Consider the following 24,800-nt stretch of genomic DNA (forward strand, 5'->3'; position numbering starts at 1 on the left):
AAAATCCTATGAAGAAAAAAAACCCAATTCTCTGTCTTCTTTCCCCGCCCGAAGCATGAAGCTAGCTCTCTCCTTCTTCAAAACCTAATGAAACCAAACTAGTGACCTCGAAAAAGGGCTTGAAGTTAGCTCTTTGATCCAAAAAACCCGATCTGAAAAAATAAACCCCCCCATTTCTTAACCTTCCTCCCTTTTAATCCTAATTCTCCCCTCTTTCAAACCCTAGCCTCTGAATTTTTTCAATCTTCCGTCTTGGATTCGGAATTGGTTCCTTCCGTCTTGGATCCGGAATTGGCTCTCGTCGTGAGAGCTTTCTCCTCCATTTTTACCTTTAAGAGATCCTTTTACCGAAAACAACGTTTCCTGAAACGGCACAGAGAACAGGACAGCCTGAAACAGAATCGAAACCCCGTAATCGGGACCACATTGAGTCGCGCGACCAATTCAGGTCTCATATTGAATAAGATGCCCGTAGGAACCTGGATGTTTGCGTAATTGGATCAAATTGGTCCTTCGCGTCAGACTGGCTGAGGTCCATAGTAAGAGTTGGATTTTCCCGTAATTAGACTGCATTGGGTTGCCCGACCAATGCAGGTCCCATATTGGGTAAGAGGACCCGGATTGGATTCTTGAAATTGTATCCAATTGGCTTTTCGAACCAGGCTCACCCGTCGTGTGAATTGGTCCTTTCTCTTCCTGCTGACTTTCGTTATTAGAATCGAACGAAGCATTTCAGTATGCCCCGGCTGACTGTAACGGGGTGACTGAACCTGGCCACTCAGTATTTGCACTGGAGTTGGTCGTTGCTCTCAATATTCGAGGTAACTGAACATTAATAAAAGTCCCCTTTCTTTATATTTTCATGGCATACTCATGTTACAACACGACAACGGACCCTATTGTCGCTGGGCATCTTCATTTTCTTGAATAAATACGCTTCTAGTCTTGACAATGCATCGATTTTGCTTCTTAAGGCAATTTTTAACTTTCTAGCCTTTTTCACCATAATATAAGCATAGTCCTTACTCCATATGCCACTTTTTTTCTTCTAGAGTTAGGAATTTGACACGTATCGCATCAATTTTCTTGTCTTCCACCTCTAAATGTGAATTCAGGCTACTTCCTGACATAGTTGGAGCATGGCGAGTATTAGGGACATAGTCCTTAGAATCTTCTAGGGACAAGTTTCTAGAACCTTCTAGAAGTAAGTCTCTGGAACCTTCTAGAAGCTTCCTATTTGATGGAAGTTACTTGAGAAGCTTCCTAGTTAGTAGAAGATGTTAGGAACATAGTCCTTAGAACCTTCTAGAGACAAGTTTCTAGAACCTTCTAGAAGTAAGTCTCTGGAACCTTCTAGAAGCTTCCTAATTAGTAGAAGTTGCTTAAGAAGCTTCCTAAATAGGAATATATATTGGAATCGAGGTTGAAGAGTTCTTTAGTTTGGACAATACATCTCTTGGAGCCCTAACTCACATCTCTGGTGTTATTTTTGTGTTCATCTAATTAATCTAGTTCTTGCAAGTTCTTCTTGAACTTCTTGTTAGATCTCGAGCCTGTATTTCTGTATCTATGACAGCAAGCCATATGTTGTCTTGACTGTTGGTCTTGGCAATGTTGGAATAGGTGATTATCGCACTTCATAGCTTGGCTAATGGCTTTGTTGAGCATTCGTGGATTGGAAAGAGATAATAACAAATCCTTCACGTCATCTTTTAAGCTCCAATAAAATTGACTCATCAATGCTTACTCGTCTCAATTGATGTCGCATGCTAATTGTTTGAAATCTAATGCGTAGACTGACGTAGAACGTGCCCCTTGTTGTAGTGACTGGATCTATGTTGTAGCCCATCGTGCCTTGTCATGTTCATCAAATGCTTCTACAAACGCCTCCAAAAAAGTTTCAAAGTTGTTCAAATTTGATGATCTTTTTTCAAACAAAGAACCAAACCATGATAGAACTTGTCCCGTGAACAAAGTTCCAACCAGTCCAACACGTGACTCCTTTGTCGCATAGCGTTTGGGCTGTAAAGTTATTATTAATCTATTTTGATTGAAAAAACCTCGAAACTTGGAACGTGTACTATTGAACTTATTTGGAAGTCTAATTTGGGGCTTCTTTTGTTGTAAGACCAATGGTCCTTGTTGAACTAGAGGCAAAGCTGCTTCTCTTGGTGATGAAGCTTGAGGTTGGTGAATCCTCGATTGTGCCATCCCAAATGCTCCATCATTATGAAGTCTTGCAATGACTCTTTTAATCTCTAGAATTCTCTGTGATAACGTAGCAAGGGTATTTATAATGGCATCCAACTTAGACTCTGAACTTTCAGTCATACTAATATTCTGATCTCTAGTTATCTTAAGAGAAGGAAAGAAATGACTCTACAAGAAGGCAGTATTGGTTTAGAGGAGGGTACTCTGTAACCTCTAAAATGCCTTAAAACCTTCAAGAAGAGGGATAATCTATTCTCTCCAAGAAAGATAAGACTCTAGTATTATAATAGAAGAAATATCAGTTTAGAAGAAGATAATCCGCAACCTCAAAAATGCCAACACCTTCAAGTAGAGGGATAATCCACACTCTAACAAGAAAGAACTAGCTGTGATATGAAAGATGAGTGCAGTCTCAACAAATTCTCACGAATTTAGAATACTGATTGGAAATCTAAACAAGAAGCTGAAGAAAAATCGACAAGAACTAGATTAATCAGATGAGTATAAGAACAACACTAGAGAGGTGAGCAAGAGCTCCAAGAGGTGTGTTGTCGAGACTGAGGATCCCCTCAATCTCGACTCGTATATATACTACAAGCTAGGAAGCTTCTTAAGTAGCTTTCACGAGCTTGAAAACTTCTCAAGTAGCTTCTACAAATTACAAAGCTTCTTTAGAACCTTCTAGAAACTTCTACAACTTCTTAGTATATATCCTTGACAATTTTATACTACTCAAGTCAACTTCTTTGGATACATCATTTCAAATGATGGACTTATGATGGATCCTAAGAAAGTTCAAGCTATTATAGATTGAAAAATCTCCAAAATGATAAGAGATGTCTAATGCTTTTTAGGATTTACCAACTATTATTGGATCTTCATGAAAGACTTTTTTCAAGTTGCAGCTCCACTTATAGGTTTGATTTTTAAAGACAAACCAATAGAATCAAGAAGTAGAAGTAGCATTTGAAGCTTTGAAGACAACTTTTATTTTTGCACCAATCTTCTACTGTGTCGATTTTTCTAAGCCATTTTTTATGAAAATAGACGCATTAGAATTTGCTTTGGATCTTGCATTGTCACAAATGGGAACACATAATAAACTTCACCCAATAGATTTTCATTCCAAAAAATTTTCAACAGCCAAGATGAACTAAGAGATCATTGACAAAGAACTTCTTACAATCGTGGATTTATTTCAAGAATGACACCATTATCTAGAAGGTGCTCCTAATCTAGTCATCATGTATACAGATCATAAGAACCTTAAATATTTTATGTCAACACGTGTTCTGAATCATCGCCAAGCTCATTGGAGTATGTCTTTGTCAGGATTTGAATTCAAGTTCACTTATCGACTGAGAAAACAATAAGGTGTGTTAAATGCACTCTCTAGACAATCTTATCTTATATTAAAGGAAGAAGATGCTACTTTTGATTAGCAATGGATAATTCTCTTGAAGCCAAAGCATCTTCATCTTCCAGCAATAAAATCAACACTAACTGTTGATTCAACTTTCATTAAGCAAGTTCAGTCAAGTATGTCTTCTGATCTTCTTATTTGTGATATTAAGGAAAATCCTTCAAAGTCTCACGATGCTTCTAAGTTTGAATTCAAGAAAAATCTATTATATTTTGAGGGATGCCTATATGTTCCAAAAGATGAAGCTTGATTACGTGTTCTTGAAGCTCATCATGACTTTTCAGTAGCAAGACATTTTGGGTACAATAAAACTTTAGAACTAATATCAAGGGATTTTTGGTGGCCTCAAATATAAAAGGCAGTCAAAGATTTTTACAATCTTCTGATGTTTGCTTAGGATGAAAAACTCCTCGCCATCAATCTTATGAACTTCTTCAATGATTATCGATTCATGAACAACCATGCTCTTTTGTTTTTATGGATTTCATCACGGATCTTTCAATCTCAAGTTCTTATGATTCTGTATTTGTGATAATAGATCATTTTATCAAGATGGCACATTTTGTACCATGTACAAAATCTATTATATGTGAAGAAACATCTATTCTCTTTCTTGACAATATCTATCGCTATCATGGATTATCCAAGGATATTATATCAGATAGGAGAACTCAATTTGTATCAAGATTTTGGCAGACTCTTTTTAAGATTCTAAAAATAGATGTAAAACTATCTTCGATATTCCATCCTCAAACTGATGGACAAACAGAGCATATTAATCAAGTTTTGGAGTAATATTTAAGATGTACCATCAACTACCAACAAGATGATTGGATAATTCTTTTGCCATTGGTAGAGTTTGCTTATAATAACACAGTACATTCTTCTACAAAAAAAATATATATTTTTTTTAATTATGGTTATCATCCAAGACTTGATACTTTTGACTTTTCAAAAGTTGATAATCCTGTGGAAAAAGATTTGGTAATTCATTTGTCAGAGCTACATGCAACGATGAAGGCATAGTTAAAAAAAGTTCAAGAATAACAAAAGATCAATGCAGATGTCTATCAAAAGGAACAACCATCATTCCACATAGGTGACAAGGTATGGTTATTTCATCACAATATCAAGATTACTCATCCTTGTGACAAATTAGACTATCGTAGACATTGACCATTTCCTATTTCTACACAAATCAATCTAGTTGGATATCGTTTATATCTACTGGAGTTAATGAAAATCCATCCAATATTCTACATTGTCGTATGGCGTGATTTGCTATCTGGGAATACACTGGATATCTAGCTGTAGAGATTATACCTTAAACCTTTATATGAATCTTGTTTCAGCTTCCAAAACTCTTTTATTTTGCAAAAAATTCAAAATATAACAAAATCCCTTCAAAACATATTTTTCCCACAAAGGATTTTTTTTTTCCGAATTTTAGAAATTCATAACTCTTAATCTAGCCATTTAGTTTGTCTCAAATTTATATAGTAGGTGAAATTCCTCCTTAAAATTTACCACAAAAAAACCCAACCGCAAATTAACTCCTGATCTTTTGGCATTTAAAAAATCCTAGCAGATACTCTAAATTCTAATTTACAAGCATCCGAGCACTATTTTCTTAAGATCTCAAGCCCAATACTCAAATATTATCAAACTTATGTAAAAAGTTTAGTAATAGGAAATTACACATTTCTTGAAATTTTTAGCCAAAACCTTGTCAAAATGCTCAAGATATAGCTCAATACACAACCACTAGTAAATCAGGTCACTTACTACCCTTAGATTGCATGCGCTGACTTCAAAATCTATTTACTCCTTCATTCCAACTTAGAATCTAACAAGTAGTATGCAACTAGTCTAGTTGCAAAAGTGTTCTTTTTAGTTGTGGTCATCGATCCTCAATTACTGTCCGTACACATGCATTATGCCAAAAAGAGTGACAATAGCTCCCAAATCAATACCTTAACTTTGAGCACCTATATCTCCTTCATATAAACTCCAAACCATACAAAACTTATACCAAAACCATAACCAAAAACCTAAACTTGCTGATCTTAGCCTTCAAAGCTCAAATGGCTCCGAGAATCTAACCCTAATCCCTAATATGGCCTCAAACAGCCTCCTCAAAGCCTATTGGTCATGATTTTTGACCAATAAGAATGGAGATTTTTATCATTCATCTCCATTCATCTATATTGGTGTCCTATTTATTCTCTTTGCTATCAAAATCCTTCTTCAATCTTTTTTTTTTATAAGATTTACATAATTTATACTCTAAATACCAAATAAAGAACCAAAATAAGTTTTCAAAGGTCACCAATGTCTAACAAAGGTGACTCTAAATATTTAGAAGTTACTATCAACCAAAACCAATCTTAAAAGCCACTATCAAAAGAAAATTAAAGTTATACAAATTCTATAGTAATCTTTTTTAAACAATCTCTTTTTAAGGTAATAATCAAATTATTATTCTATAACCAACTAAAATCTACTAATATGGCTCTCACTATGTTATTTAATAAATTATATATTAAATACATAATTATATTATTTTCATATAATAGCTGAACCACAATATGACAACATGTCTCTTCTTGAATCATACAAGACATTGGACATGCCAAGAAGAAGACAAGCTCCACTTCTTCTTATAAAAGTGAACAATAATGAAGAGTTCAAAGTGGAAGAAGTCCTAGATTCAAGGCAGCACCAAAATAAATTGGAATATCTTATCCATTGGCACCGATATGATATTAGTGAATACACAAGGGAGCGAGTAAAGAATCTTGTAAATGTAGCAAAGGTGGTGGATGCTTTTTATCAACAACATCCATCGAAATCAAGATGAAAACCTTATAAAAGATCTAGGCAAGATAATATTTTACTTTCAATCCTTGTTTGTAGCTTTTTTGTAGTTGTGACGCTAAGAAAATAAAGAATCAATAACAAACAAGTTCAACTGAAGAGCCTTCATTTGTTGACCTGCCAAACAAGATATTATGATTGTTACAACTTTCAAGACAATGCAATCGAGATAAAGATCCTCAAGAATGACATGTTCTTCCTAGAATAGTTGGTGAGATATAATACGTTTGGCATCACGACCTTGGAAGGGACTTCTGATGTTTGGTGATTTTACTAGAGGTATGAACAACTCTTGATGGTGTTCTAAACGTTTTATTTGAAGTAAGTTATAAAGGCCTCAACAACGATCAAATAATTGGATGGTCTTTTTGCCCTGATATGGGACACTATCAATGGTTGAAAGGCCCTATCAATCATCTTCGAAGAGAACAAAGATCAGAATATGTGACAAATATAATTTGCCGCATCTTAGACTTCCTTGACATATAATCACCGCTCCTCGTGGAACTCGTTCCTAGAAAGGAAGGTAATGTCATGGACATATATTTATTATAATTATTACCTAGGTGATATGAATAGGTAGAAGTAGGTAAAAGTAGATTAATTTTATAATATCTTTTAGAGAAGCTTCTTAGAAACTTCATAGATGCTGCTTTAACTTTACATGTATTTATACTTGATTGGTAGGTTAGAAACTTGGTCAACAAGTTAACCACATGCCACACATGTTGGTAGCTTACGAAACAAGTTAACTATGTGGCGCCCACATAGAAAACTTACCTTGCAAGTTAAGATATGTTTTGTGCAAAGTCAACACGTTTTTGGAGGTCCTATAGAATATCACCACGTAGCTCCTAGATAGATAGTATATATAGAGGCAAGTGTGAAGCTTTCTTCACTCTTGTCAACTTCTTTCTTGCTTCTAGTCTAGTTTTAAAGATCTCTAGTTTTCTTATCTTTTGGCAATAGCCATTCCAATTTCTTTCTTAATATACATATTTAGTTATTTCTATTTTATCATCTTTCTGTAAAAATAGTCTCACTTTTTTATTTGTTTTTATCAAGTTCTTGTCCTTGATAATATACTACTTAATTAAGAACTATGTGGCAACATACTATAGGACCTCTCATATGCATCCAACTTACAAGACACATGTCTAATTTGCAAGGCAAGTTTCCTAGGTGTATGCCATATGTTCAACTTGTATTATTAATAGTCAACATGTTGACATGTGGCCTCTTTGTTAGCCAAGTTTTCAACCTACCAATCACGTATAAACATGTATAAAGGCAAAAAAGCATCTATAAAGCTATTAGAAAGCTATCCACAAGATATTATCATATTTATCTACTTTGACTTATTTCTACCTATTCTTATTATTTAGATAATTATCAGGTTAAATATGTATGTTTGTGACACTACGTAGCTAGAATTTGGCATAATATCTTATTAAGGTCTTATTTTCTCGATTGATCCTTCACCTTGTTTTATAATAGAAGTTTATTTAGGACCAAAAAATCACAAAGTTTTAGCTTTGTTAGATTTAAGAGCCTCAATTTTTTTTATAGATGAAGACTTTGTCAAAAAATAAGAGATTTTATTTATCAAAAAAATTAAATTTGTACATGTGAAAGCCATAGATAGTTTTGAATTATAAATTATGCATCAAAATTTTATTTGGTTAATTTTTGGTATTTTGATAAGTTATAATATTAATTATCTTTTAATTATGAGAAAATAAAGACTATTAGAAAATTTGTAGTTAATTGTAGTAGGAGTATGGTAAAAAAAGAATAAGAAGTTATTCCACTCTTAAAGCCGTAAGAAATGGTGAAGGAAGAAGATGAAGAATTACTCTACTTTTGAAGCGATAAGAAATAGTATAAAAAGAAGATAGAGAGCTACTTTGCTCTTGAAGCCATAAATGATAGTAAACAAAGAAGATGAATAACTACTCTATCTTTCAACTATTATTCCTATAATAACAAATTAAGTCAGTTCCTACTAAATCTTTCTCAAAAGTTAGTAAGTTATTTTACATAGATTTTTGATTAATTAGATTATTAGGAACAAAAACCAATATATTGATTGATACCTATGGTGATTTATCATCACTTTATAGTAAATGAATATCAACCATTAATTTTTTTTGCAAATGGCATTGATTGGAGATCTTAGGAGGTATAAGTTGACCTCTTAATGATTAATCATACAAAAAATATTGATTGGTAGAAGTAACATGTAAGTTATATCACTTGTATGGATTAATTAATAAAAAGGCATCTAAATTAGCTGTTACTTGAGAGTTATTAGTAAGGTAATAATTGATAAATAGCTTAAAGGCTTAGATATATAAGGCCATCTCAAAGCCTTGTTCTTCATGTCTCTTTCTTCCACCTTTGTTTTGAGTCCTTGGTAAGGGTAGCCCATTGAGACACCAAAGCGTTGTAGTGTTTTTATTGTTATAAACTTATGTTATAAGTTGTTTTTTTTATATCTTTGCTGGTCCTCTTGAAGCTCAGTGTTAGTGGAATTTTTTTAGTTAGATATGTTTATTGTATAGAAGAGAGAAAATCAGTAAGGTTGGATGAAAGGATCATCAAATTTGGAATTGAAATGGAAAAGTTATAATGGTTTGAAGTTGAGAGGTTTTTTTTGGTGTTGCTGCTTTGCATTAGAGGTTTGCTGCTGCTACTATTCTACATTGTTTTCCTTCAGCGGCACTATTTTCATCCAGTAGTATAATTTTCGTCCAATAGTATCGTTTCGATGTAACAATGCTATTTTCTATCCAATAATGTTATTTTCATCTGATAGTGCTATTTCATAAAATAGTAATATTTTTATCTAAAAGTGATATTTCATGCAACAATACTATTTTCGTCGAGTAATGCTGCTTTCATCAAACTATGTTGATTTCATCTAGCTATGTTGATTTCATCCATCTGCATTGTTATTATGTAACATGACTAATGAATGAAAGAGAGAAGAAAATATTGTATTATAAAAGATCTTATTTTAAAATATTATAGCAAATATCTTAGAAAATAGGTAATAGTGAAAAAGATAATAAAACTAAAAGATATTATTGCTATCATTTTATAAAATAGGCTTCTATTTACTTTGTAGGGCCATAAATAAAGCATAATAAAGTAAATTAGAAATTAAAATAATATTAGCATGTATTAGAGGGAATTAAGAGTAGATTTTAGTAAAAATTACATCAAGAAGCTAAGAATTGATATCTAGAGAAGATTGATTGTTAACCTAAGTCAAAATTGGACCTCGAGGTACAAAATTGTACACCTACGATGACTCTAGGGTTCTTTAGAAGATCAAAGAGTGGAATTTGAGAGCAAACTTGATAGGATTTTTATAAGAATTGGTTTTTTGTGATTTGAATTTATAATGACTTTACAAGAGCTTTACAAAGTCAAGGTTGTTTTGGATGACTTGGATTTTTGTGCAATAAAATAGGATTGACATTTTGAGCAGTTTTAGAAGTTTTGTAACAGATCTATAGGTGTAATTTCGTAGATTGATGGATATATTTTTGTTTGATGTGTATTGTGAATTTAAGATCAATTGAATAGTTACATCCAAGTAAGTAAATTTTTTTGTAGATTAAGGTCTCAAAAATTAGAATTTAAGTATAAGAGAGTATTTTTAAGATCTTTAGTAATCTATTAATTAGATGGAAATGAAAGTTTTTTTGTATTAAGAATAGACTTGATTTCCAAAAATTTAAGTAAATTTTGGAAGAAAATAAATAATTCAAATGAGAGATATTGGTACTAAAAGTTCAATATTTACATTAAAATAGGAGGTTGGCCAGTATCTAAGAAAATTTTAGGATTTTTTTATTATTTGATAAGTTCGATTATCTTCAAATTTGTTATATTAGTTTTTAACTAGAGGTTCAGAAGTATATAAATTTTTAAGTAAGATCAAATATTTAATTAATAGATATTGAAATTCTAATCTGTCTTAGAATTTGATTAGGATTTGATTTAGGATTTAGGATTTGTTTAAGGTTTGATTTAGGATTTAGGATTTATCTAGGATTTAGTTTAAAATTTATGATTTATCAAGGATTTGATTTAAGGTTTAGGATTTGTTTAGGATTTGATTTAGAATTTAGAATTTATTTAAGATTTGATTTAGAATTTAGGATTTATCTAAGGCTTATTTTAGAATTAGGATTTGATCTAGAATTTAATTAAAGGCCATTAAGATTTCAATAAGGATTAAAATAAGATTAGATTTATATTTATTTAAGATTTATTCTAAAAATAATATTTTTAAAAGATTTCTTTAAGTTTTTTTTGTGATTTCTTTGAGATTTCTTTTAGATTTGATTAAAGCTTCATTAGTATTATTAAGTTTTAATTAGAGTTTATTTAGAATTCTATAAGAATTTTTAAGATCTTGTTATTAAAATTTTCTTTCTATCTTCCACAACTAGGTACTTGGTACATTCTCAAGCAAGACTTCACATAATATGATAGCACTATTCTATCTAACTGCTTGTTTTTTCTTTTTCTCATCTAATATCATAGACATGTACATGTAAACCAATAATTACCTATATGATTAGATAAAAGTAGGTAAAATTAGATTAATTCCATAATATCTTCTACATAAGCTTCTTTAAAGCTTTATAAATGCTACTTTGATTTTATAATTATTTATAATTGAATTTTTAGGTTAAAAAAATGGTCAATAAGTTAGCCATATGCCACACATGTTGGTAGCTTGAAGAACAAGCTAACTTTGTAGTACACATATAAAAAACTTGCCTTGTGAGCTAAGTGTCAAGGACATGAATCTCCAAAAAAGGGAATCCTCAATACACTCTTCTATCACTATAGAGAACTAAAAAATCACTCAAAAGATGATGTAATATTAACTAGAATGGCTATTGCCAAAAACAAGAAGACTAGAAAGTCTTGAAACAAGATCAAGACTAAAAAGGCGTTGACAAGAGTGAAGAAGGCTTCACTCTTGCCTCCATATATACTATCTAACTAAGAGCCATGTGGCGATGTCCTATAGGACTTCCAACATGTGTTGACTTTGCTAGCCACATCTCTTATCTTGCAAGGCAAGTTATCTATGTATGTGCCACATAGTTAGCTTGTTCTACAAGCTACTACATGGAGGTAACTTGTTCCACAAGCTACCAATACATGGTTAGCTTTTTGGCCAAGTTTCTAACCTACGAACACATTTAAAGTCAAAACCGCATCTATAAAGCTTCTAGGAAGTTTCTCTAGAAGACTTTATGAAATTATTCTATTTTACCTACTTCTACTTAATCATATAAGTAACTATTGAGGTAAATATATATGCCTGTGACACTAAGGCATATATCTTGTAAAGTCAAGACATATTAGAGGTCCTATAGAACATTGCCATGTAGTTCTTAGTTAGATAGTATATATAGAGGCAAGAATGAAGCCCTCTTCACTCTTATCAACTTGTTTCTTATTTCTAGTTTAGATTTAAGAGTCTCTAATTTCCTTGTCTTTTGGCAATAGTCATTTCAATTTCTTTTTAATATACATACTATTTTATTTTTATTTTTTTACTTTTTTTTTATACAAATTTTTCAAATTTATGTATCTTTTTCCAATTCATGTCTTTGACATCTGACTACTTCCATTTTGTTATTTGTATCTCATTCTTTTTTTTTTCTTATTTCATTTTTTATCACTTATTTTAGATTATATGAAATGGCAATCATAGCTTGGAAGGCATTATCCAAAGAATTAAAACTACAATTCCTTAATTAAATAATTAATCATTAAAATAATCACATAATTAGTCTCTACTATCTTCCAAACTTTTTGTGTAGTTATTTTTTCTCTTAAAGTAGATAGAGAAGATTATTTACTCATAATAGTCATTTTTTGCCTTTTAAAAATATTATCCATAAGATTTTTCTTTTAGATGTAGTAATTAAAGATCATAATAGCATATTAATATTTAATGTAATAAGATCCTTCTCCAATTCAATTATTTTAAGATTATTATGGTTAGAAAAGTATAATCCTTAGATAGATTAAATTTCTTGTAATCTTAATTTTTTTTGTTATTTGATTTAAAATTCCATTAGTCAAGTAAAAATATATAAGTCTAATACATCCAAAGCCTTATTTATAGGTGAAAAATCTTTCATGCATTTTACAAAAGAAAGATCATCTTTTTTTATATATGTCAAATATATTTCTTAATATATTTCAAAGCTATATATAGTAAAATTCTTAGTCAAGTGATATTCTTAGTCAGTATCAAGATTTTTATAATATTTTTGAAAAAAAAATAGAAATATTCTTTTAGAGCATCAACCTTGTAATTATTCAATTGATTTTTAAGAAAAAATTTAATCACCATTTGGACTGATCTATAGCTTATTACAAAATAAGTTGGCTATATTAAAAGAGTACATTGATAAGAATTTGGCTAAGAACTTCATATATCATTTCAAATCTCCAAGAAGAGCTCCTATCTTACTTTTAAAGAAAAAAGATGGATCTTTACTAATATATATAAACTATTGAAGACTTATTAAGATCACTATCAAGAATAGATATCTCTTATATTTGATTTCAAGACTTTTTGATGAAATCAATCAAGCAAAAATCTACACAAAAATAGATCTATGAGGACAATATAACTTGGTCTTCATGAAAGAAAGAGATGAATAGAAGATTGCTTTCCAAACTAGATATGGATATTTTGAATATAATGTCATGCCTTTTGGACTCACAAATTCATCAACAGCTTTTTAATATCTCATGAATGATATTTTTTGTGAATTTCATGATGATATTTTTTTATTTTTATTTTTATTTTATTTAAATGACATTCTAATCTATTCTAAGAATACAAAAGAATATTGAATTCATGTTTGTTGTGTGTTACAAAAATTTAAAGATATAGGGTTATATACTAAGATTAAAAAATATATATTCCATACTACTCAAATTGACTTCTTAAGATATATCATTCTCAAAAAAAGACTAATAATAGATCCAAAAAAAGATTCAAACTATCATGAATTAGAAGATTTTAAAAATAGTTAGAAATATGTAATATTTTTTGAAATTTTCCAATTATTATAAGATCTTTATTAAGAATTTTTTTTAAGTTATGGCTCTTCTTACATGTTTGATATGTAAAGACAAACTTGAGTAGAATAAAGAAGTTGAAGCATCTTTTCAAGCTTTGAAGACAAAATTTATTTTTGTATCAATCTTATATTGTGTTGATTTTTTTAAGGCATTCTTCATGGAAACAAATACATTAGACTTTACTATAGGTACCATTTTATTACAAATAGGAGAAAATAATAAGCTTCACTTAATAGCTTTTTATTTTAAGAAATTTTTAACAATTAAGATTAATTATGAAATCTATAATAAAGAATTTCTTACAATTGTGGATTCATTTCAAAAATGGGGTCATTATTTAGAAGGCACCTAAAATCTAATCACTATATATATAGATCTTAAGAATCTTAAGTACTTCATATTGGTATGTGATTTGAATTGTTGCTAAGTTAATTGGAGCATATCTTTATCAAAATTTGATTTTAAGATCATTTACTGACTTGAAAAATAACAAAGTTTATTAAAATATATTTTAAATATTCTTATATTACATCAAAAGAAATATATCTTTTGATCAATAAAGAATAATTTTCTTGAAGTTAGAGTATTTTCACTTTTGAGCCAAAAAATCAGTAATGACTATTGATTCAAATTTTTTTAAGAAAGTTCTATCAAATATGTCTTATGATCTTTTTATTCATGATATTAAGAATAATTCTTTTTAATAGCAAGATATTTTAGATACAACAAGTTTTTAGAGCTTACATCTAAAAAATTTTGGTGGCCACAAATGTGGAAGGTAATAAAAGATTTTGTTCAGTCATATGACATTTGTTCAAGATCAAAAATTCCTTGTCATTGATCCGACAGACTTCTTCAATCATGGCCTATACCTGAACAATTATGGTCTTCTATTTCTATGGATTTTATTACAAATCTTTCAAGTTCAAGTTTATATGACTTTATATTTGTAATTGTAGATTTTTTCACCAAAATGGCATATTTTTTACCATATAAAAAATCTATTTCAGATAAAGAAATAGCTAAGCTTTTCATTGACAATATCTATTGCTATCATAGATTACCAAAGGATATCATATCAGATAGGGGAATTCAATTTATATCAAGATTTTGGAGAATTCTAATCAAGATTCTAAAGGTGGATATAAAGCTCTCTTTGGCTTTTTATCCTCAAACAAATGGATACACGGAATGGATGAATCAAGTTTTAGAGCAATATTTGAGGTGTATCATCACATATCAACAAGATGATTGGACAATTCTTTTGCCATTAGCAGAGTTTGCACATAATAATTTGATACATTCTCCCACCCAATAAACATCTTTTTTTGTAAATTATGGTTATCATATATGATTTGATACTTTTGACTTTTCAAAAGTTGATAATCTTGTAACAAATGATTTGGCAAATCGTTTGTCAAAGCGACATGCAACAATGAAAACATAATTAAAAGAAGATGAAGAACAACAAAAGATCAACATAGATGCTTATTAAAAAGAGCAACTACAATTTAATGTAGGTGATAAGGTATGGTTAATTTGTCGCAATATCAAGACTACTTTTTTTAATGATAAATTAGATTATTGTAGGTTGAGACCTTATTCTATTTGTGAACAAATCAATCTTATTTCTTATCAATTATATCTAGTAGAGTCTATGAAGATCCACCTTGTATTTCACGTGTCCCTTCTTGAATCATATAAGACAATGAATATTTTAGAAAGAAGACAAATGCCACCTCTTCCTATAGAAGTGGATAATAAATAAGAGTTTGACGTAGAAAAAGTCTTAGATTCAAGGTGGCACCAAAATAGGTTGAAATATCTTGTTCACTGGCGTTAATATAATAATAGTGAATGCACATAGAAGCCATCAAAGAATCTCGCAAATGCAACAAAGAGAGTTGAAGCCTTTTATCAACGACATCTATCAAAATTAAGATGAAGAATTGTAAGATCCATGGAAGATAATGACTGCTCTTTATAGAACTCGTCCCTAGAAGGAAAGGTAATGTCACGAACATATACATTTATCTCAATAGTTATTTATATGATTAGGTAGAAATAGATAAATATAGATTAATTTCATAAAGTCTTATAGAGAAGCTTTTTAGAAGCTTCATAGATGTGATTTTGACTTTAGATGTATTTGTGGGTTAGAAACTTGGCCAACAAATTAATCACATATTGGTAGCTTGTGAAACAAGTTAACTCCATATAGTAGCTTGTAGAACAAGCTAACTATGTGGTGTATACATAGATAACTTACCTTGCAAGTTAAGACATGTGGCTAGCAAAGTCAATACATATTAGAAGTCTTATAGAATATTGCTACATAGATCTTAGTTAGAGAGTATATATGGAGGCAAGAGTAAAGCCTCTTTTACTCTTGTAAATGCCTTTTTAGTTTTTAGTCTTATTCCAAGACTTTCTAGTGTTTTTGTTTTTGGCAATAGCCATTCTAGTTCAATATTATATCATCTTTGAATGACTTTCTAGCTCCTTTTAGTGATACATGAGTATATTAAGGATTTTCTTTCCTGGAGATTCATATCGTTGACATGATCTCATAGATAGCATTTTCAAAAGACAAGAAATGACCATCTATAACTTCTACATAAATTGGTTTAGTTTTCTTGACTAAAAATATTTCTTATTTTTTGATAAAGTCTTCATCTATAAAACAAATTGGGGATACTAAATCTATCAATATAAAGACTTTGTGAATTATAGGTCCTAAATATATATCTATTATATAATAAGGTTAAAACTTTGAAGAGAGAATAGGACCTTTAATAGTTATTATACTTACTTCTAACCGCATAGTTCTTATTATAGTTAGAAAACTTATTTTTTAACACATTGTCTTCTTTGGCAACCTTACTCTTCATTTTTTGATTGCCTTGTTTTTTTGGACGATGTTAAATAATGTGCCTAACTTCTCCACAATATAGGCATAAACTTTCTTCATGACATTGAATCTTTATTTGCTTAATGAGAGATTTAAAATGTATTGTATCAAGTTGTATTGGTTTTGGCTTTAACAAATAAGTTTTTGAAAACTTAGGAAGTACTATCATTACTTGATTTATTCTTCTCTAAGCAAATCTTTGTTCTTAATGTCTTTCAAATAATCAATTATCACATGTAATTGCTTGAACAATAATTTTTTTTTTAAAATCTATTTTTGATATTATCAATAATAAATCTTTGATATTATCTTTAAAAGCTTTGTTATTTCAATCCATATCACAAGCAAGATTTTAGAATTTAATAGCATATATAGTAGCTGATTGTGATTCTTGTGACAAAGATAAGTGTTTGATTAATGCTACTTTTCTTGATTATTTTCTCCAAATATAGCCTTAAATACTTTTAGAAGTAAATTAAAACTATAAAAGAGCTATGAATCTTTTTCCACCAAAGATGCAAATCAAAAGAAAGCACTTCCAAATAATAGTATGCTTATGAATCTAACTTGAATAAATCCATTAGGATATTAGAAAGGATACAATCTTACATAGGACTTGATTTATTGCAAAAATCCTTGAAATTTTGATCTTATTCCATCAAACTTTGTAAGCATATTAATCCTTACCTCTCTCATTCTTATAAAAGGAAGACTTCTTAAATTTGGTTGTGAGATCAATCTACTTGCTTTCTTCAACTTTATAACTTTTTGGCATAGACTCTATACTTCTACTATTGGTGTAGAAATAGTGCTTCCCTAATTGGTGTTAGTCATGTGTGAAATTTCTATCTTAAGAGTGTTGACAAGCTCATAAAGATCTATAATAGTTACAAATCTATTCTCAATTCTACCAAGAATAGCCTCTATGATTTTTCCTTTCATTTCAAACAACTTAATAAATCCATAAGTCAAATTAGAAGAGATTAATTTACAACCTCTAATATCAAATGAAATTTTTTAAAAAGAAAGATAATCTACTCTCTTTAAAGAAAATATTAATGTTAAAAAATAAAAATTATTTCAAGGTAGATAGTCTGCAATCTTTAAAACATAACAATAGAAATAGAATAATCCACTCACTTTTAAAAACAAGACAAGAACAATGAGTTAGGAATCTTATCAATGTATCAAGTATAAAAATTCAAAGAAGATACATAAACAAATGAGAAATGAATCAAAAAAAGATGACAAACTAGAAATAATAAAATAAATATATTTAATAAAAAACTTAAATGGCTATTGCCAAAGGATAGAAAATTAAAGACTCTTAAAATTAGACTAGAAGCAAGAAAGTAGTTGAGAAGAGTAAAAAAGGCTTCACTCTTGTTTCTATATATACTATCTAACTAGGAGCTACGTAGCAACATTCTATAGGACCTTCAACAGATGTTTAAATTATAAAACATATATCTTAACTTATAAGGCAAGTTTTTTATATGTGTACCATATAGTAAGCTTTTTCCACAAGCTACTAATATTTGTAATATGTGGCTAACTTCTTGATTAAGTTTCTAATCTACCAATATGCATAAAGTCAAAGCCGCATCTATGAAGCTTTTAGGAAGCTTCTCTAGAAGATATTATGAAATTAATCTACTTTCTCCTACTTCTACCTCATATAGATGATTATTGGAGTAAATATGTATGTCTATGATACTTACATGACAAGTTTTCTATTTGTATACTATATGGTCCACTTATATCACATGTGGCCAATAAGTGCAACATATGGCCAATTTTTTTATTAAATTGTTACTCTACTAATCACCTACAAATATGTATAAAATCAAATCCAATTCTATAAAGCTTCTAATAAGCTTCTTTATAAGATATTAAATAATTTATCTACTTTTATTTACTTCTATTCAACTCTTCTTATTTAGGTAATTAATAGCATTAGTTCTATTTGTGATAATATATATATATATATATATATATATATATATATGTATATTTAATTTTTAATTTTTTAAAATCTTTTTTTTCTACAAAATGATAATTTTCTTAATTTCTTTGTTTTTTTAGAAATTAAAATCTTTTATTTAAAATAATATATTTTTATTCTTTTTTTATAAAATTGAATTTTATTTCTTTTCTTGAAATTTAACATTTTTTCAATAAACCAATTTTTTGTCTAAAGATGAATGTTTCAATTCAAATAATAAGCTTTTGTCTTTCATATGCATTAAAATTTGGATCAACTTTTTTGTTCATAAAACCAATAAAGTTAAGTATGTGAATTTTCTTCCATTAAAAATTTGAACAATTATAGTTTTTCAACTTCTCACCTTCTGCATTAAAGCTACAAATTATTTAGTCTTTAGACATGATAATTATAAGATAAGACATATGTTTATTACTTGATCTGAAATTATTATTTTATTAGGATTTATATATATACATATATATACATATATTATTATTGAAGTTAGTATGTGATAGTCTTGTTTGTAATTTTTTTTTCTACCAAATTAATAATGTTATGTCACATAATTTTGAATAATTTAAAGTTGGATATGTAATTTTATTTCTTCTAAATTAGATAATATAAGCTTCAATAGATCAATGATAAATATCATATGCTTATTTTCATCTACAAATAAATTTTGTGAAATATTGGCTTATTTGTATATTAGATTGCAATTTTTTAATATGTTTTATAAACTGAACCAGAATGAATTTTATTTTAATGGTGTTTGCCATACATGTAAATTTTCCAAATATTGTCAGTTTGTTTTGAGAAGCTGCTTTCAGCAACTATATCCTTAGATTGCAATATCTTTTCTTGAGCTCTAGTCATCATCCTTAACCTACCAACTTGTGCATACATGGTAGATGTATTTTTAGACATGTCCAAATCATGCGTTTGGATTAACACCAATTATTCATCTCAATTCCCAAGTTGAGAATTAATTCTTGGTGGTTACAATTTTCAACATATTTCTGAGTAATTTTCCCAGCATGAAACGAAAAACATAATTTCTCTTAATTTAGAAAACTTCGAATGCCAACCATCATTTCTGGCCCGTCATTTCTACCTTGTTAAATTGCTTGCAGAATCATGATTAAGGGAGATAGAGTTCAAAGACAAACTTTGCAACATTTGCGAGTAGTACTTACCATCCACTGAAGTACATGGTACACACCTTCATTTTCAGACATAAGCATTTGGTACTCAAATCTGTGTTGATGCTATGGTCATGACAAGCACATCAATGCAGTTGTGGATTGGATGAGCAACTGAACAGGTATAGTGACGCTATGCTGACACAGAAGAAATAAGAAATTTGTAAGGCGTAACCAAACAACCATCTAAACTACAACAGACGACGCAGTGACATAGACAAAGCCGCACTCTTCAAGTGAAGCAATATTCATGTAAACAAAACGCCTAAGAATATCTGCACCCTGATAATGAGATTGTGAATGGTGTACAGCAACCTGCTTCTCTCAACACACAGCCATTTCTCTGATACAGCAATCATATCTGAAACGATAACCACGTCATACGACATGAAGAGTAGCTGCCAATCCCGAGGAGCACCAACGTTAACAAAAACTACGGAAGATTTAGAAACTAAAACATCAGATTGAAAAAGTGAAGGGTCAAGTTCGGTCCCATTTCACTTATTAATGAGGTGATCACCACGAATAATTTACAAGAGTGTGTAGGGTACAAAATTTGCCATGTCTAAGTTCGATGCACCGTACTGAAGGGAAAATTATCCTCCCTAACGGAACAGGCCTCTAACTCCCCACAGAACATCCGACTGCTCCGATTTCAGAGCAGCAGCACCTATTCCTAACCTTTCAGATTTCATTTAAAGCCTATCCAAAAGTTTACCTACACTCTGCAAAATGGTGGAGGTCCCAAGGTGCCATTTGAGCTGAAGGCAATGAGTAGTTGATTAGAATATGCTAATTAAATGGCATGCTGAGAAACTGTGACAGGACACACAACCTGAACAACGCATTGGTACATGGAAGAACTATACTCGACTGGGTCATGATCCACAACACATTTAACAAATCTGAAATTAAGATCTTAAGTCATAACTTGCAGCGCTTCTCTAGTTTTCCCGAGAACATTCAGCGCAGTAGCTGCAATATGACCAGCAGTTAAACCCGCTTCAGCGTACTGATCCTTGGGGGCCCCATGCTCGATGTAGCGATCAGGAAGCACAAGTGGTCTCCACTGAATATAAAAACAAGACAAGGCAAATAAAAATCAGTTGAAAGTGGCGTAGATTATGAGGGTCGCAGAGAACAACCAAAAATATTCACCACGAACAGTGGGTTAAAGCGCAGAAAATAAAACATTACAAATCAAACACTCTGATTTACTAGAGTGACAATCATAAGTAGCCCAATCATGTCCACAAGGACTTTCACAAATATGTTAAAAAATAAAATTCAACTAAACAATAAACTTGCCTTCAGCTTGCCATCCAGAAGCCCATCCAAAGCCATGAATTGGGCAACATGAGAACCGAAACCTCCAATAGAACCCTCCTCCACGGTTATAATCACTTGGTGGTTCTTCGCAAGTTGACGAATAAGATCTCGGTCAAGGGGCTTGCAGAACCTAGCATCAGCAACAGTCGCCGCAACACCCAAGTCGGCAAGTAATGCGCGAGCAGCCAGACAATTCTGGACCATGGTGCCATAACCCAAAAGTGCCACTTCCGTACCTTCTAATAGAATTCTTCCTTTACCAATCTGCGCCCAAGTAAGAAAAAATTCTAACCAGACTTAAAAAACAGGACGGTTACAAGCTGATGTGAAAAAACACAGAGGGAAGGGAAACAACTTCATATCTACGTTAAAAATCCCTAATCATCCAGGAATGAATCAGCATTAAATACATGATACATACCTCGACGGGGATCCCCTTGTTATTCTCAGGCAACTGGGCACCGATTCCGTTACCCCTTGGATACCTGAAACAACTAGGTCGATCATCAATTTGAGCAGCAGTGGCCACCATGTGGAAAAGTTCCGCTTCGTCAGCAGGAGCCATGACTACCATATTAGGTAGACAAGCCATGTAGGTTACATCGAACGCTCCACAGTGAGTTGGCCCATCAGCTCCAACAAGACCAGCACGATCCATTGCAAATCGGACTGGCAATTTCTGCAGATCTACATCGTGTACAACCTGGTCATATCCTCTTTGAAGGAAGGAGGAATAGATACTACAAAAAGGCTTCAGTCCTTCACAAGCAAGTCCCGCAGCAAAAGTCACAGCATGTTGTTCAGCAATTCCAACGTCGAAGCATCTTTCTGGAAAGCGCTTTGCAAACATGTTCATGCCCGTTCCCCCTCCCATAGCTGCATGAATTCCGATAATATCCTTGTCAACCTCTGCCTCAGCAATCAAGGCCTCAGCAAAATAAGTGGTGTAGGCTTGCGTTGCAGCTTTCACTTTATTCTGCTTTCCGGTTGCGGGGTCGAACTTGACAACGCCTGCAAAAGAACATCAAACAAAAATATCTTGTAAAGAGAGAAAAGTAAAAAGGTTAACGGAAAGAGCTGGGACGTTTCAAGCATTCCATCCCATATACAGCAAAAAGTTGGAGAAGAACACATTTTCAAGTGTAGGGACGTGTGCATCTAGATACTTATCAGCATATCTGTTTCTAAACCAGAAGTGGACCGCAGACGCTTAGCAATGAACTGTTCACATTATCTAACAGCAAATTTACAGAAAGGCTAAGGTAGAGTCTAACCGTGGTACTTGTCAGCTGCTCTTTCAGCATAAGGATAACCTCGCCCTTTCTCAGTCACAAGGTGAATGAGCACAGGTCCAGTTGTAGACGTATTTTTTACCTCTCGCAGAATAGTCACCAAATCGTCCATGTTATGGCCATCAACAGGGCCAATATAATAGAGTCCAAGCTCCTCGAAGAGAGTGGACCCAGACCCACTGATCATACCTCGAGCGTACTCATCCACCTTAGAAGCCAGTACATGTGCTGGACCTCCAAGTTGCTTTGTGACACCCTGGAACAACGTATACAAAGAAAACGTTATCGGATCGAAAAATAAAGTAGACACAAAGTTATTAGCATAATCCTTCGAGTTGAAGTAGTCCTCTGTAATGCTACAAAGGTAGCACGGACACGGCTTACAGTATATAAACCTACCTTGGCAACCTCACGGAGCTCACGAAGTGGCCTGCTTGACTGAAGCCGGCTGAGTGCACTACTTAAAGCACCAACGGGAGGGGCAGGGCCATCAAGAGTAGCTGTAGGCAGAGATACTTGTTTGTTGTCGTTGAGGATGACAATCATGTTGCAGTCGAGATAACCAGCATTGTTCATAGCCTCGTAAGCCTGCCCGGCTGTCATTGCTCCATCACCGATTACGGCAATGACGTTATTCTTCTTGCCCTTTAAGTCTCGTCCAACAGCCATTCCTGAAATAGACAATAGTACCAATGGGTTATGTCATTTACAGAGTCATGCGACGAAATCAGAGCCAGAACGAAAGTATCGTGAGAACATACGCGACCCAGAAAGCAACCTGAGTCAATGCTCTGTCATCACATTCGAGTCAACAAGCATAATCTTATAAGAAAAGACCCACCTAGACCAGCAGAGATACTGGTAGAACTGTGACCAGCTCCAAACGCATCATACTCACTCTCTGCCCTTTTCACAAAACCTGAAAGCCCGTCGGTTTGCCTCAATGTATGCATCCTATCTCTTCTCCCGGTCAAGATTTTGTGCGGGTAAGCCTGTATCAATCACAGTGACACATTGACCCTTAAAGACAAAACACCAATCGCCGATGACAGAGTCTATCAGTCATAGAGGTAAAACTGCGTACCGCATGTTAAAAAGAGTCATCAACTGATTTCAAACGAAACCGTTCTTTACTAGACGATTTCAAATAATCTGATGAATAGTTACTCCTAATATCTTCATGATCCAATAAACTGATGAGAGATTTCACTGAGGGAAAAATAATAGCAAAAAACTAACCTACTACGAAGAACACTAAGTGAAGCCTCAAGTGTGTATGCTTTGTTGCGGGAGCATTCCCGTGTTGTAGCTGAAAAATATGACGGAGACAGAAGATAACGCGGCTAGCTGTGATGTAATTGAGAGACAAATACTCAGAACCCCTTGTATTACATAGATGGGAAGAAGAACAAACCTGATGACCCACATCCCACAAAAACTTATCTTCTGGGCAATTAAAGACATGATGAAGAGCCACAGTAAGCTCCACCACGCCCAAGCTGGATCCCAAATGCCCCCCAGTCTTCGACACTGTGTGGATAGTCTCTGCTCGTACTTCATCAGCGAGTTGCTTCAGCTCCTGAAAATGAACGTGGACGAAAAAATAAATAGAAATAATAAAGTGAAATGATTCAATAGATACCCAGAAGTGCGGCGGCTGCACACATTTAAGAGTGCCGAAATGGCCAATACCTCTCGCAAAACTGGCACATACTGACCGCATCGGAATCAATAACGCAGAAGTTGATACGCAAATACCAAATTCTTTCTGTACAGGTCAACACTAATCCCAGTGAGCTACACATACTCGCACGGTGAGGTTCTTCATGTGAATGGGATAGTTGATGGTATCCAAAAGAGGAGTCGGTGGCTTCTCAGCGGGATACTCCCCAGCTTGGTCGGGAACCGCGGACGTCACAATTCTGCTCTTCGTCTGCACCCAAACCCCGACCATATTCAATAAGTCTCAATCCGCAGCACACCCGCAACACCTTACGAAAAATACACGAAAAGACACATCGACTTGCACAACCCCAATGGCAAGCCAGTTGACGAATAAAACTTGAAAAAACGAAACTCAACAACAACAACAACAACAACAAGGTGAGCCTCCTACGTTGCAGCGCAACCGTGACACCCCTTGTCCTTTCAACAAATTCAGGTTGTGAGTTCCAAAGAAAGCGCTCGCATCACCCTCGCGCAACAAAGGGGAAGCTTTCGAGCTCTCCGCCTTCCTGAGGGCCACAGCTTGGCCCACAGCAGTAGTTGCAGCCATGGCAGCCATGGCGAGGAGCCGAGACGAACAATCTCCAGATACAACACAAAAACCTCACAAATGGAACTACCCAGAAGCTCGCAAGGCGTACAAAAGCCCCCCTGCAGGCTTGAATCTGGTAGTAACACAGAGAGAGCCTGGCAAATACAGAGAAGGACA

General features: G+C 32.6%; 1 protein-coding gene across 1 annotated transcript; it reads right to left on the reverse strand.

Annotated features, from left to right (window-relative positions):
- Window positions 1–20,209: 20,209 nt before the first annotated feature.
- On the reverse strand, window positions 20,210–24,800 carry LOC112284739 (putative 1-deoxy-D-xylulose-5-phosphate synthase, chloroplastic). Its single transcript, XM_024524883.3, has 9 exons — window positions 24,483–24,800; window positions 24,174–24,299; window positions 23,781–23,945; window positions 23,208–23,358; window positions 22,766–23,037; window positions 22,349–22,622; window positions 21,496–22,085; window positions 21,054–21,338; window positions 20,210–20,814 (listed from the first exon to the last, which is right to left on the reverse strand). The coding sequence occupies exons 1-9, from the start codon at window positions 24,648–24,650 to the stop codon at window positions 20,665–20,667; spliced, it is 2,181 nt and encodes a 726-aa protein (XP_024380651.1). The 5' UTR covers window positions 24,651–24,800; the 3' UTR covers window positions 20,210–20,664.

Source organism: Physcomitrium patens, chromosome 1, assembly GCF_059467195.1.
Source record: "Physcomitrium patens ecotype Gransden chromosome 1, ASM5946719v1, whole genome shotgun sequence".
NCBI classification, from domain to species: domain Eukaryota; kingdom Viridiplantae; phylum Streptophyta; class Bryopsida; order Funariales; family Funariaceae; genus Physcomitrium; species Physcomitrium patens.